General features: G+C 37.5%; 2 protein-coding genes across 2 annotated transcripts in view; one reads left to right on the forward strand and one right to left on the reverse strand.

Moving 5' to 3' along the window:
• Positions 1 to 13,232, forward strand: part of Stag1 (stromal antigen 1) — a 346,634-nt gene that overhangs the window by 317,324 nt on the left and 16,078 nt on the right. The window contains exons 25-28 of the mRNA XM_036192569.1: positions 2,289 to 2,428; positions 5,453 to 5,554; positions 7,444 to 7,592; positions 8,935 to 9,063. Coding sequence (XP_036048462.1) covers positions 2,289 to 2,428; positions 5,453 to 5,554; positions 7,444 to 7,592; positions 8,935 to 9,063 — 520 coding nt within the window. The remainder of the gene's footprint in view (positions 1 to 2,288; positions 2,429 to 5,452; positions 5,555 to 7,443; positions 7,593 to 8,934; positions 9,064 to 13,232) is intronic.
• Positions 11,087 to 11,864, reverse strand: LOC118587024 (nucleolar protein of 40 kDa-like). Its single transcript, XM_036192570.1, is given in 2 exon segments — positions 11,087 to 11,225; positions 11,228 to 11,864. Coding segments are annotated over 2 exon segments (717 nt in total). The 5' UTR covers positions 11,808 to 11,864; the 3' UTR covers positions 11,087 to 11,088.

The following is a 13,232-nucleotide window of genomic DNA, read 5'->3' on the forward strand; positions in this document are numbered from 1 at the left end:
TGCATGCCTGTAATCCCAGCACTCGGGAGGCAGAGCCAGGCAGATCTCTGTGAGTTTGAGGACAGCCTGGGCTACCAAGTGAGTTCTAGGAAAGGCGCAAAGCTACACAGGGAAACCCTGTCTCAAAAAACCAAAAAAAAAAAAAAAAAAAAAAAAATAGATTTTTGTTAAGTAGATTATTTAAGCTCTACTAAAATAATAATAAAATAAACATATATTAGCCCTACACTTCTTAATACTTATAGAATGTTCTGTATTGGGCTAGGGGCATAGCTTATTGGTAATACACTTGTTTAGTGTATGCAAGGCCTTTGGGTTCAATATGTAGCACCACATATTTATATATACTTTTAACAAAATATGTGGAACAGAGTATGTTTGGAGTATGTATTTATCTCAGGAGACAAGATTTCCCCACTGATTTCAAACATCGCAAAACACTGTTTACGAAAAGAAGAGGAATATACATTAACTGTATCTGTGTGAAGGAAAAATACTAATCCCAAATACAAATGGGCCAGGATGTGAGAATGTCAATACACTCTATCATCTAGATCATTAAGAGCAACTTTTTCTAGGACTACAAATAGATAAACCAGTGGGACCTAAGGCTCAAAATTTGAGGAAAAGACAGTTATGCAAGTTTTTGATAGTTTTTACAAACTTTTAAAAATACATTTCACATGGTGGGGGGTGTTTATTAAAATAAACATGCCAGCATCCGGGAAACAGAGGCAAGTGGACTTCCCAGTCAGAGGCCAGCCTGGTCTACTTGGGGAGTTCCAGGCTAGCCAGAGCTACCCAGTGAGACCCAGTCTCAAAAACTAAATAAAAGTAAATTTTTAAAAAAATACATTTCCCTGGGGACTGGAGATGGCTCATTGGTTAAGAGCACCTACTGCTCTCCCAGAAGGGACACCTATACATATGTGGCATATAATCATACAGATACAAACACATACATATAAATAAGCATTATATATGTTTGTATATATAATTTCTAACCAATTATGTAATCGAATGTAGGAGAAGCACCAAAAATTAGCTATTACATTTCTATTTCTAAAAAAAAAAAAAAAAAAAAATCTTTCCATCCATACCTCAGAAAGTTCTTCTCTGGAGGAATATATTAGCGTATAAGAATGAAGAAAATTGGGTCTGGAGAGATGGCTCAGTGGTTAAGAACATGTATTGTTCTTGCAGATAACCTGAGTTCAATTCCCAGCACCCACATCATGTAGCTTACAATTGCTTGTAACTCCAGCTCCAGGAGATGGCTCTAACCTTAGGTACATGCACGTATACAGACATACACACGTACATGTAAGTAAATAATAATAAAAAAAAATATTTTTAAAAAAAAAGGACTGGAGAGATGGCTCAGAGGTTAAGAGCACTGATTGCTCTTCCAGAGGTCCTGAGATCAATTTCCAACAACCACATGGTGGTTCATAACCACCTATAATGAGATCTGAGGCCCTCTTCTGATGTGCAGGCATGCGTGCAAACAGGACACTGCATATATAATAAATAAAAATCTTTTTTAAGAAAAATAGAAAAAGGCAGCTATAGTTGAAAGGTTCCTCTGGTCCTGCCCAGTCCTCAGTTCCACAGCTTCTTGGACCCAAGTAAACACACAGAGGCTTATATTATTTACAAACTGTGTGGCCTAATGGCTCAGGCTTCTCGCTAGCTAGCTCTTAGAACTTAACCCATTTCTATTAATTTATAAGATGCCACATGGCTGTAGCTTACCAATACTTTTATATCTTGCTTCTCCTGGTGTCAGGCTGGCGTCTCTCTCCCCTCTTCTCCCTGTATATCTAGCTGGATTTCCCACTTGCTTGTAAGCTGCCTTGCCATAGGCCAAACAACTTTATCAACTAATCAAGAGCAACATATATTCAGAGCATACAGAAAGACATCCCTCAGCAGGCAGCATTTTATGATGAACACAACACTATATTATGATAAAAATATAGGAAAAGAAGTATCTTTATCTATAGTTTCTTTAATCTTAGCACAGCGAGAATATAGGGATTTTAGTTCCTACTATTTATTCTGAAGTATTAAGTTTACTATTTTCATCCCATTAGAAACTAAATTGGCTAGGGTTGTAGCTCATTGGTAGAGCATTTGCCTAATATGTGCAAAGCCCAGAATTTGGTCCCCAGCACAGCTGGCTAGATAAATAAATAAATCAGAATTAATATTCAGCTAGTTTTCAGTTGTACAGATTCTCTGCATAAACAGACTAAATTCTTAATCACTTTATTTTCTATGGCTAGAGGGTGATGAAGAAGATGAAGCTAATAAAATTGAAGCCTTACATAAAAGAAGGAATCTACTTGCTGCCTTCAGCAAACTTATCATTTATGATATTGTTGACATGCATGCAGCTGCAGACATCTTTAAACACTACATGAAGGTATCGTTTCATATTTTTTTCCTTCCTATGTAGTAGAAAAATAGGTAATTAAAATGAATGGATAACTGAAGCTTAAGTTAATAGCTCTCACTGGTGTATTGTGGGTATAATTTTGTGATGAAGGTTCTTTTTCGTAAATGTACTTAAGTTCTTTATCAGTCTTTAATATTAATTATTCCATATAGTATGAGTTCCTAACACTTTTTGGCTTCTCTTTTTTCTATAAGCTCCTTTTCCTGATCCTGTAAAATCAGTGCTCAGAACTATTAATGGTATGGCCAGACAGGCATAGAAAGGAGATAGCGCTTCTCAGTGTATGTGCCTTGTTTTCAAGGCACAGGGAGTGTTTTCTTTTGCCCCTGGTCAGAATATTACTTGTTTCTTTTAGTTGTATCTTTGTCTATGTTTTTATATCACCTGATTCCAGTTTGGATATATAGCTTGAGCAACTGTTATCCCAATCCAAATTTGAATCTTCTTGTACACTCTAGATATGACTGACTTTTACGTGACTTAGTGGTGGTACCATATGTGCCTGTTGTGTATGAGAGACAAGTTCCATCACAGCACCACCAAAGAAAAAGAAATTTTAAAATGACTTGAGACTTCAAAACAGTTTTGGATTTAGATTTGCTCTATTAGGAAATAAATGAATTTAAATCCATGTCTCTCACCCTCCACAAAAAAATAAAAATAAAAATAAAAATAAAAAATAACTCATAGTAAATCAAAAGCCTTAACTTAAAACCCAAATAATGAACCTGCTATATGAAAACATTTCAAGATATAGGCACTGGTAAGAATTTTCTGAATAGGAATCAAGTAGGAAAGGAAATTGCTCAAATTAGCAAGTGGGTAAGGACTTGCTGTTAACAAGATTGTGCATAGCAAACAGTCACCAGAGTGAGAAGAGCCTACAGAATTTTAAAAGCCTACTTATCAGATAAGGAGTTAATACCTACAGAACAGTAAATACCCAAAATCAAAACTGTCAGTCAACAAATGGGACTGTGAGGTAAATAGATAGTTCTCAAAAGAAGAAACACCACTTAAAAACAAATATTCTTTAAAGTATTCAGCATCTTTAGCCATCTGGTAAATGTCAGCCAAAACAACTGTGAGATTCCAGCTCACCTTGATCAGAATATGATCAACAAGAAAACAAATGACACTGAATTCTTGCAAGGATGTAGAGAAAAGGGAACCTATACATATCATATTCACTGATCAAGTATGAACTGGTGCCTTTGTACTTTGTAAGCTAATTTAAAAAAGAGTGTGTAGTGTGGGGCTCATGTATGTCTGTTTTAGTTTTTTTAGAGTAAGGTCTCACTACATAGCCCTGTCTAGACTGGAACTCAGAGATCTATCTGCCTCTGCCTTCTGGTTGCTAACATTGAAATATGTGCTACCAGCCATGTAGTGGTGGCACACACCTTTAATTCTAGCATTTGGGAAACAGAGACAGATGGTTCTTGGTGAGTTCAAGGCCAGCATGGTCTACAAATCAAGTTCCAGGACAGCAGGACTGTTACATACAAAAACCCTGTCTCAAAAAAGACCAAAAGAAAAAAAAGGTGAGGGGGAAGGTATGTGCTACCATTCCTGCCCCTGCATACATTTAAGGTGAAGGATTATATAATTTTCTGTCTAATCTTTGTTTCTTCTGTAAAATTAACTATATCACTCTACCCTCCAAAACTTTCCTAATGTTCTTCACTCTTAAAACAGTTTTCGTAATCTACAGATTTCTTAGCATCTATCTGGTCTATGAAACCAGCTTGTCCGAAATCACATGGTAACTCCACTCCACTCATATTGGCTCAGATGCTAAATGTAAACTCTTGTGCTTGTGGTTATTCTCTGTATGTGCGTGGCTGGGTGCATATGTATACTGGGGCCTCACATGCAGTAGACAAGTGGTCTTCTGCTGAGCTGTATCACTAGCCCTCAATTTGTAACATTTTATTTTTACTTTTTTATCTTTTTTATAAAGTTTTTATTTACTCCATGTTTGACCATGTATATATGTGTGTGTTAGTCCATGTGTAGCTCAGCATCTCTGTAGAAGTCAGAGGACAATTTGAAGGAGTCTGTTCTCTCCTTCCACCATGTGGGTCCCATGGCTTGGTGGCAGGTGCCATTACTCAAGTGAGCCCTCTTTAGCTTTTCGGTTTTTTGACCCAGTCTCACTCTGTACCCAAACTGGCCTGGGTAGAAACTCAACCACATATGCTGACTTTAAATGCCTGAGTAATCCTCCTGCCTCAGCCTCATGAATGATGGTGTTACAGGTGTGAACCACCATGCCCAATAAGGACTTTAGATAATGTGTCTTCCATCCTATTATGAAGATGAAAGAATTGAAACATGGAAGACATTCAGGAGGATCATTGTGATAAGCTCAAGGCCAGCCTAGTTAATATACCAAGCAAGTTCATATCTCAAGATGAACAAAAAAAATCATCAAACATATAAAAGAAGAATGAGAAAATGTTCTCCCTTCTATGTATCACTCCCTGTCTTGGAAATTTTAGCTTTTTTATTAGTTATTTCATAATCTTAATATCAAATCTTTTAAGCCGGGCGGTGGTGACGCATGTCTTTAATCCCACCAGCACTTAGGAGGCAGAGCCAGGCGGATCTCTGTGAGTTTGAGGCCAGCCTGGTCTCCAAAGCAAGTCCCAGGAAAGGCACAAAGCTACACAGGGAAACCCTGTCTCGAAAAACCAAAAAATAAAAAATAAAATCTTTACCCTCATTTTCCAGGTGAAGAAATAAAGACTATCATAGTATTTACTTTTTTTTTTTTTTTTTTTTTTTGAGACAGGGCTTCTCTCTACAGCCCTAGCTGTCCTGGAACTCACTCTGTAGACCAGGTTTGGCTTCAAACTAACAGAGATCTTGCCTGCCTCTACCTCCCAAGTGCTGGGATTGAAGTTGTGTACCACCACCCAGCTTCACCACTACAGCTTTGTCATGTAATTTCTTAATTCTAAAGTATGTTTCCTTTTTATCTCACAGTATTACAATGACTATGGTGATATCATTAAGGAAACCCTGAGTAAGACCAGGCAGATTGATAAAATTCAGTGTGCTAAGACCCTAATTCTCAGTTTGCAGCAGGTAAGAAATTTGGAGGGGAGGGTAGATAAAACTTCTCTGTGCTTATTATGTGCTACATGTCTTATTTAATTTTTAATACATAGTGTGCTTTGTATCTTAAATAGATGAAATGCTAAGGTGACTGACTCTTTTGCCAAAGGAAATGTCATATTGGAAAATTTAAGAAATAATTTGCTGACCTGAGTTCCCAGTCAGCTATAAAAGACCCTGTCTCATAATAATAATAGTAACTTTTAAAATTAAAAGTAATTATAAAAAGTATTAATTTGCTGAGCATGGCGGCATGTGCCTTTAATCTTAGCTGTTGGGAAGCAGAGGAAAGCATATATGTGTAAGTCTCAAGCCAGCCTGGGCTGTACAGTGAGATCCTCTCTCAACGTAAATATACTGTACATATTTGCATAAAGAAGATTCCCAAGATAGGAATTCCTAGAAATAGTCTAAATGTTCATCAGTAGAGGAACAGTTAAATAAGCTGATAATTTGAAGTAGTTTATTTTGTTTCTCTTTTTATTTAGTTTTTAAGACAGTATCTCACTGTGTTGTCTAGATTGGGTTAAGGGATCCTCCTGCCTCACACTCCCACTGGGTGCACATACACTATACACACTGAAAATTTTCTGCAACTTAAGGAAACAAAGCAAATTTCAAGATAAAATAACTATGGTACTACTTATTTAAAATCAGAACTGTATGTATAGATATATGAATAAACTGACCTAGGAAATGTTTAGATTTTTAGAATTTAAGGCTATTATATATCACTGTCTATAAAAAATTGTAAAGTTTAAGAATTTATAAATAACTAGCTACATTTATTGAAAACCTGGGGAAGAACCATTCCCGCTAGTTAGGGCATTGGAAGGTCAGGATGTGTCACTGAAGAAGATTGTAGAGATGGACAGCACAACTGAGACAGGAGTTCTCTCAGGTAGGTGGTGTGATGAGTGTGAAGGAGGAAACCAAGAGCTTACTCAACGTGATGGAAACACATTTCAGGACCTACACCATTGAGAAACCAGACAAAAGACTTGGTGGCTGGCAGAGGAAATAGTATAAAGGCTTGTTGTTGGGTTGTTTTTGGTTTTTTTGTTTGTTTGTTTTGTTGTTTTTTTGAGACAGGGTTTCTCCATGTAGTTTTGGTGCCTGTCCTGGATCTCGCTCTGTAGACCAGGCTGGCCTCGAACTCACAGAGATCCACCTGTCTCTGCCTCCTGAGTGCTGGGACTAAAGGCGTGCACCACCACTGCCCGGCATCAGGCTTGTTTTTTTAAGATGCAGTAGATAAAGCCTTATATTACTCCTTTATCAAGTATGTCAGGAGGAATGACTTTACACAAGTCTGAATACTTAATACCCCATAATTCAGGAGGAAGATTTATACAAGCCAAATTTAGTATCTAGATTTGGTAATGAGATGATAAGTGCTTTAATATTATTACTGCTCTGAAGTTTTGTTTTTACTTTGATAGAATGTATGCCACATAGGTAATTTGTAAAATCACCAACTTTTGAGTATATTTTGTTGTTAAGTTGAAAATATCATATCCTCTTATATCCAACTATACGTGAATATTTAACTGATATCCTGACCTACAATATAAATGAAAAAAAATGTTCTGAACCTTTTATATCATGTGTTTATAGGTTTATACTATACTTCTGAAAATGTATCTTTCTTTACTATTTTAAAATATTTTTAAATGTTATTATTTGTCTAAACAACATATATTGATTGTACTGTAGTGCTACTGAGTTCTGTGGCACCCTAAGCCCTTTGTACTTTGTATATTTTTAAATTATATTACCTATTCTAAAAGTAAATAAAATTTCAAATATTTCTTTGCTGTAAGTTTTTCTTCTTTTTTTTTTTAATTTATTTTCACCAGTTATTCAATGAACTTGTTCAAGAACAAGGTCCTAATCTGGATAGGACATCTGCCCACGTCAGTGGCATTAAAGAACTAGCACGTCGTTTTGCCCTTACATTTGGATTGGACCAGATCAAGACCCGAGAAGCAGTTGCCACACTTCACAAGTGAGATAAACGCCTCCTGTTATTCAGAAGGTTTACTGGAATATAAATATACAACTGTTTTTTGACCTATTTTGAAAGTGACAGATACAGAATTTTCAAACTCTAAGATCTTAAACTATTCATATAATTGGGTAGCAATATTTCACTTTAAAAAAGATTTCTTAAACCACTTGTGGGAGTTTTACACCAGCTTATATAGTATAAAGAACAAAGTTTAATAACCTATTCTTTGGTCTGTAAGACCATGTTAGGACATGTTTATTTCAAAAGATGCAGTACTTTTTTAAAAGCCTCCTGGTAAGCATTGTACCTTCCAAACCGACTGGGGACCAAGTGCCCAAATAACTGAGCCTTTGGAGAATATTCTCACCCAAACACTACAGACACACACTATATCACACACACAAATGATTGACAGGAAACCTTAGTTTCACAGAGCTGGTTGGTATCATGAGTAATTCCCATGTAGCTAGAGAGTTTTCCCTCTGGGTCCTGCCAAGCCCCGACAGTCCAACAGCCCATTTATAAAATAAACACATAGATGCTTATGTTATTTTAACTGTTTGGCCTAATGGCTCAGGCTTCTTGCTAACTGTTCTTATATCTTAAATTAACCCATTTTTATTAATCTATTAGTAGCCACATGGCTTGTGGCTTACTGGTACCTTACATCTTGCTTGTCATAGCAGCAGCTGGCAGTGTCTCTTTGCCTCAGCCTTCCACTTCCCAGAATTCTCCTCTCTCTTTTTCCTGCCTGGCTACTGGACAATCGGTGTTTTATTTATTAACCAATCAGAGCAATACATTTAATATACAGACCATCTCACAGCACTCCCAGAAACAGAATTCCTGCCAATCCAGTTTCTTTACAAGATTTTGTATTACCCTTAAAAAATACATTGGGATATAGCATTGTTTCTTTTTTGATTTTTCGAGGCAGGGTTTCTCTGTGTAGCTTTGTGCCTGTCCTGGATCTCACTTGGTAGCCCAGGCTGGCCTCATACTCACAGAGATCACCTGGCTCTGCCTCCCGAGTGCTGGGATTAAAGGTGTGGGCCACCAATGCCCAGCAGCATTGTTTCTTTGTAGCTTTTTTTCCTTATAACTTAGAGAATGGGATAGAGCATTGTTTCTTTGTAGCTTTTTTTTCTTACAACTTAGAGACTTGTACTGTAAACAATAAAGCATATACAAATATCTCATTATCTTGCCATATGAATTTACCATACTTTGTTCAAACTTCAGTAACGATTTCACTATGTTTCCAAATGTTTTTATAATTTTTGCCCTTTGAGACTACATTATCTGAAAAAAATTAAAATGTTATTTTCTTTAAATTCAGGGATGGAATAGAGTTTGCCTTTAAATACCAGAATCAGAAAGGACAAGAATATCCACCTCCTAATCTGGCTTTTCTTGAAGTACTAAGTGAATTTTCTTCTAAACTTCTTCGACAGGACAAGAAGACTGTGTAAGTTGAACACACCAACAGAAGTGATTTTTAAATGGCACCGTTGAAACTTTAATTTTTTTAATCATTACTACTGAAAATTTAGGCTCTGGTAGTAATAAAACCCAGTTTGACCTGGAAGTTGTAATATGAAATTAAGTAGATGAAAATTATTTTCTTATTCTATAGTTCAAGATGTGTGAACATTGACTGGTTACTTTATAGAACCCATCTGTACTTTTACATTAATTTAATCTTAGTTTTATTGTCTGTCGTCTTATGTCAAGGTTAACCTTGTCTGTGTGTGCTGCAGCACCACTTGAGCAGTCCATCATGAAGAGCATGAGGCAGGAAAGTCCCCAGACCACCTTGGCTATATATCGAAACCTTTGCTCCACTGTCATGCTGGAAATAAGTAGCTTTTCCTGTGGTTTTATTTAAAAACAGTAAAAAGGTCTATCTTTTTCAGAATACTGATGATGAGATGTAGTTAGAACAAAGTACTAAACTTCTAATAGGAATGCTACTATAATAAATGCCAAAATTTCTAAATCAGTAGGAAGATGAATTAGTTGTAGTAACAAATTTGAGTAAGCTAATGTGAATTTGTCCATTTTTTCCCTAGGCTTTCAAATCTGTCATTGTATAGTCATTTGTTCTTTATTTCTATAGTAATATTTCCTCATGGTCTCTGATTTGAGTATGTGTTCTCCCTCCCTCCCTCCCCCCTTCTTCATTATTAAAAATTTGACAGTTTTATCTTTCCAAACAACCAGCTCACAATTTTACTGATCTTTTGTAAGATTTTTCAGTCTATTTCTATTTTGGGTTTTTTGTTCATTTGCTTTATTGATTTTAGGGTTTGTTTTTTTTGAGACAGGATCTTATGTATTGTTACCCAGACAGTTCTGAACTCAGTAGCCCAAGGCTAGTCTTGTGATAATCATCCTGCCTCAGCCTCCTGAGTGTTAGGATTACAGATGTGTACTGCCACATCTGTCTTCTATTCTAATCTTTATTTTTTTTTTCCTGCCCTAAGTTAAGTTTAGTTGGGTTCTTTTTCTTTTTCTCAGCTTGCTGAGATGCCATAATAGCTCTAGCTCTAGCTGCTTTTGTGATGTAAATGTTGATCACTATAAACTAAGTGCTATGCCTGTTGGACCCCTTAGTTTTAAGTGAGCTGGGTTTCCCATTTCATTACTTAAACAACTCTTGAGCTGGAGATGTACCTGAGGCTGCTTTTTCATAAGACCCAGATTTGATTCCTGACACCCACATGGTGCTGACAGCCTTCTATAATTCCAGTACCAGGGATCTAGCACCCTCTCTGACTTCCCCCAGCACTGCATATATGTGGTGCTTAGATATATAGGCAGTCAAAACACCCATAAATTTCTAAAAAAAGATTTTAAGACTCTTGAGTTTCCTTTTTTTTTTCCCCTTCCCATTTATGCCAGAAATTTAAGCAAGACCTGCAATAGAACCAGACACTCACATAGTGATACAGAAGGCAGAGCAATGACCTTGGCTTCGGATCTCTGGTTCAGCAGTCACTGCAAAGACTGTTCTCTGCACACTTTGAGCACAGGCCCGGGTTGAGGGAATGAACAATACTTCTCCCTCCTCCCTCCAATAGAGGCTGCAGAGTCTATCCATAACTGGGCCTAGACAGCAGGCAGGCAGAGGCTGCTCACTTTGCTCTCCCACCACAGCCAGGCTCACCTCCACAGTAGCACCTGTGGCTCTAGCCTGGACTCCTGCAAAGGGATCCAGCTCTGGCAGTGGCAGCGGGGATGGTACTAGAACCTTCTGCCGAATAAGGAAATTGTGTACATGAATGCAGTGACTGTGGGGGTCACTTGCAAAGGAATCAGAAGCAATAAGGGAAAAAAAAACACTTTGGGAGCTGCCCTCTAGCTTCTCAAGCTGCTTGCTACACGAAGAGAAGCCATCTGAGCCCACAGGGACAAAGTCAGTGGGGTGGGAGACCATATTCTCACTACTGCGTCTTTCCAGGAGCCAGGGCTGCCACGGCCCTTCCCACCCTCATTCTTTATGCTTCTTGTGTTTCTTCTTCTTCTTTTTCCTCTTTGTAGCCTTGCTGTCCTTTGATGCATGCCTTGCCTTCTTGCCCATATCACTCTCAGAATCAGAGCTGTCACAGTCGGACAGCTTCCTGTCTGTTTCTTTTTCTTCTTTTCCTTTTTTCTTTTTCTGGAAGAATTCTTTGTGGGATCGGGCTTCTCAATTCCTTCTTCCTTTGCCTCTTCTTTTTCCTCTTCCTCCTCAGGGATCAGAGAATACTTGGTTCCACCTGGCTGCATGAAACAGTCTTTTGCAAAGTGGCCTTTGCAGCCACACTTCTTGCAGATAGTGTTCAGGACAGCCTCAAGGGTGATCTTCTGCCCAGTGTAATCCTGGAAGGAGCACCTCTGCCTCTCTTCTTGCTCAATGATAATGTTGTTGGGATTGAGGTCTTTCCCAGTTCCTTGGTTGATAACTTTCATGGAGAGGGACACTTTTATTCTATCATTTTTCATCTCTCGACCAATAAGCTTCACCCATACTTTGTCTCCAACATCTAATATTTCAGAAGGCTTGTCCACTCGACAGGATGACATGTGAGTTCGATGGACCAGACCTTGCTTCCGACAGCCTGGGATTTTGATAAAGGCTCCATAGTCTGTCACCATAGCAACCTCTCCTTGAAAAATAGTATAGAGTGCAGGCAAGTTTTCCATGGTCTCAGGCCTTCCTGAATTCATCCTTAATATTCTACGGCTCCTCCATCTCTCTTCTGCTAAAGCTAATTCAAATATCTCCATGCCATCTCTTAGCCTGGCAGTTGCTTCATTGCCAGGAATGCCAAATCGGCCCCGCTTGTTCCGAGTTTCCTTTTTTGTGTTTTTGCTATATTTGTTCAAGACTAGGTTATTTAAATTTCTATGTATTTGTATTGTTTCTGGGGTTTTTTTTAAATCATTTTCTGTTATTGTGGTCAGGGATAATATGATTACAGAAGCTTACTTTTAGTTTACTGCTGTTGTGCTGTACCCTACTATGAGATTTATACTGAAGAATATTCTGCTTACTATTAAGAAAGAATATATTCTATTAAGGGTGGTGTTTGTTTGGTTTTTCACAGCTGGCCTCAAACTCACAAAAATCCACCTTGCATACCTCTACCTCTTTAGTACTGGTATTAAAGGTGTGTGTGTATACCTGTACCAACTAAACTACACTGTGAAGTGAAAAAAAATTGTAAATATCTATTAGGTTCATTTGGTCTAGAGTACAATTTAATTCTCCATTATTGGGTTATATTTGGAGTGTATCTTTCCCTTTAGTTCAGCTTGGCATTTGTTGTATGTATTTGGGCACTCCAAGATTAGGTGGGTAAAAGTTAAGAATTGTTGTTTTCTTTTACTGGGTATCTACTTTGTCATTACACTCTTTGTCATTCAGAAATTAAGGTCTTGGATCCAGATAAAATTGGGTTTCGTTCACGGCTAGAGATATACAGCTGGTTTCATTCTTGAGGAGGCAGATATTCAGTTTTGCAAATACCAGTTAAACAGACTGTCTTTTTCAGTGTGTGTTTTACTTCTCTGCCAAAAATTAAAGAGCCTTACTTGTATGTTGTTTCTGTGTCCTCTGCTGTGTTCTATTGGTCTACAAGCCTATTTTTAGGCCAATACTATGCTGTCTTTGTCAGAATAGCCCTTTGATCTGCTAAGATATAATATATTCTCTCAGCTTCTCGTTTTTGTTGTTGGTCCTTTGCATGTATGAGGTTTGCTGTGTCTGCTTTCCTATTTTCATCTGATCCTCTTTATGAAAACTATTCTTCCTGTGTTCTCTTAGATAAAATGTTCTTCTTTCTCTGTGTATAATGTTCCTCTAAAACTCTTCTGGAGTTCTGGCTCTGGTAAGTTATGAATTACCTTAGCTTGGGCTTCTCAAGAAATATTATTTCTCTATACTTTATTTTGTATGTGTCTATGTATGCACATGTGTTTATACACATACACACATGAACAAATGCCAAAGTGAATATGGAGGTTAGAGAGCAACCTGGAATAAATAGTTGGCTCTCTTTTTTCAAAAAATAAGTCCTAGGAATTGAACTCGGATTATTGTGCATTTTTAATCCACAGAATCATCCCACCTACGCTATCCATAAATTTTTT

This window comes from Onychomys torridus, chromosome 7 (assembly GCF_903995425.1).
Source record: "Onychomys torridus chromosome 7, mOncTor1.1, whole genome shotgun sequence".
In the NCBI taxonomy this organism is placed as follows: domain Eukaryota; kingdom Metazoa; phylum Chordata; class Mammalia; order Rodentia; family Cricetidae; genus Onychomys; species Onychomys torridus.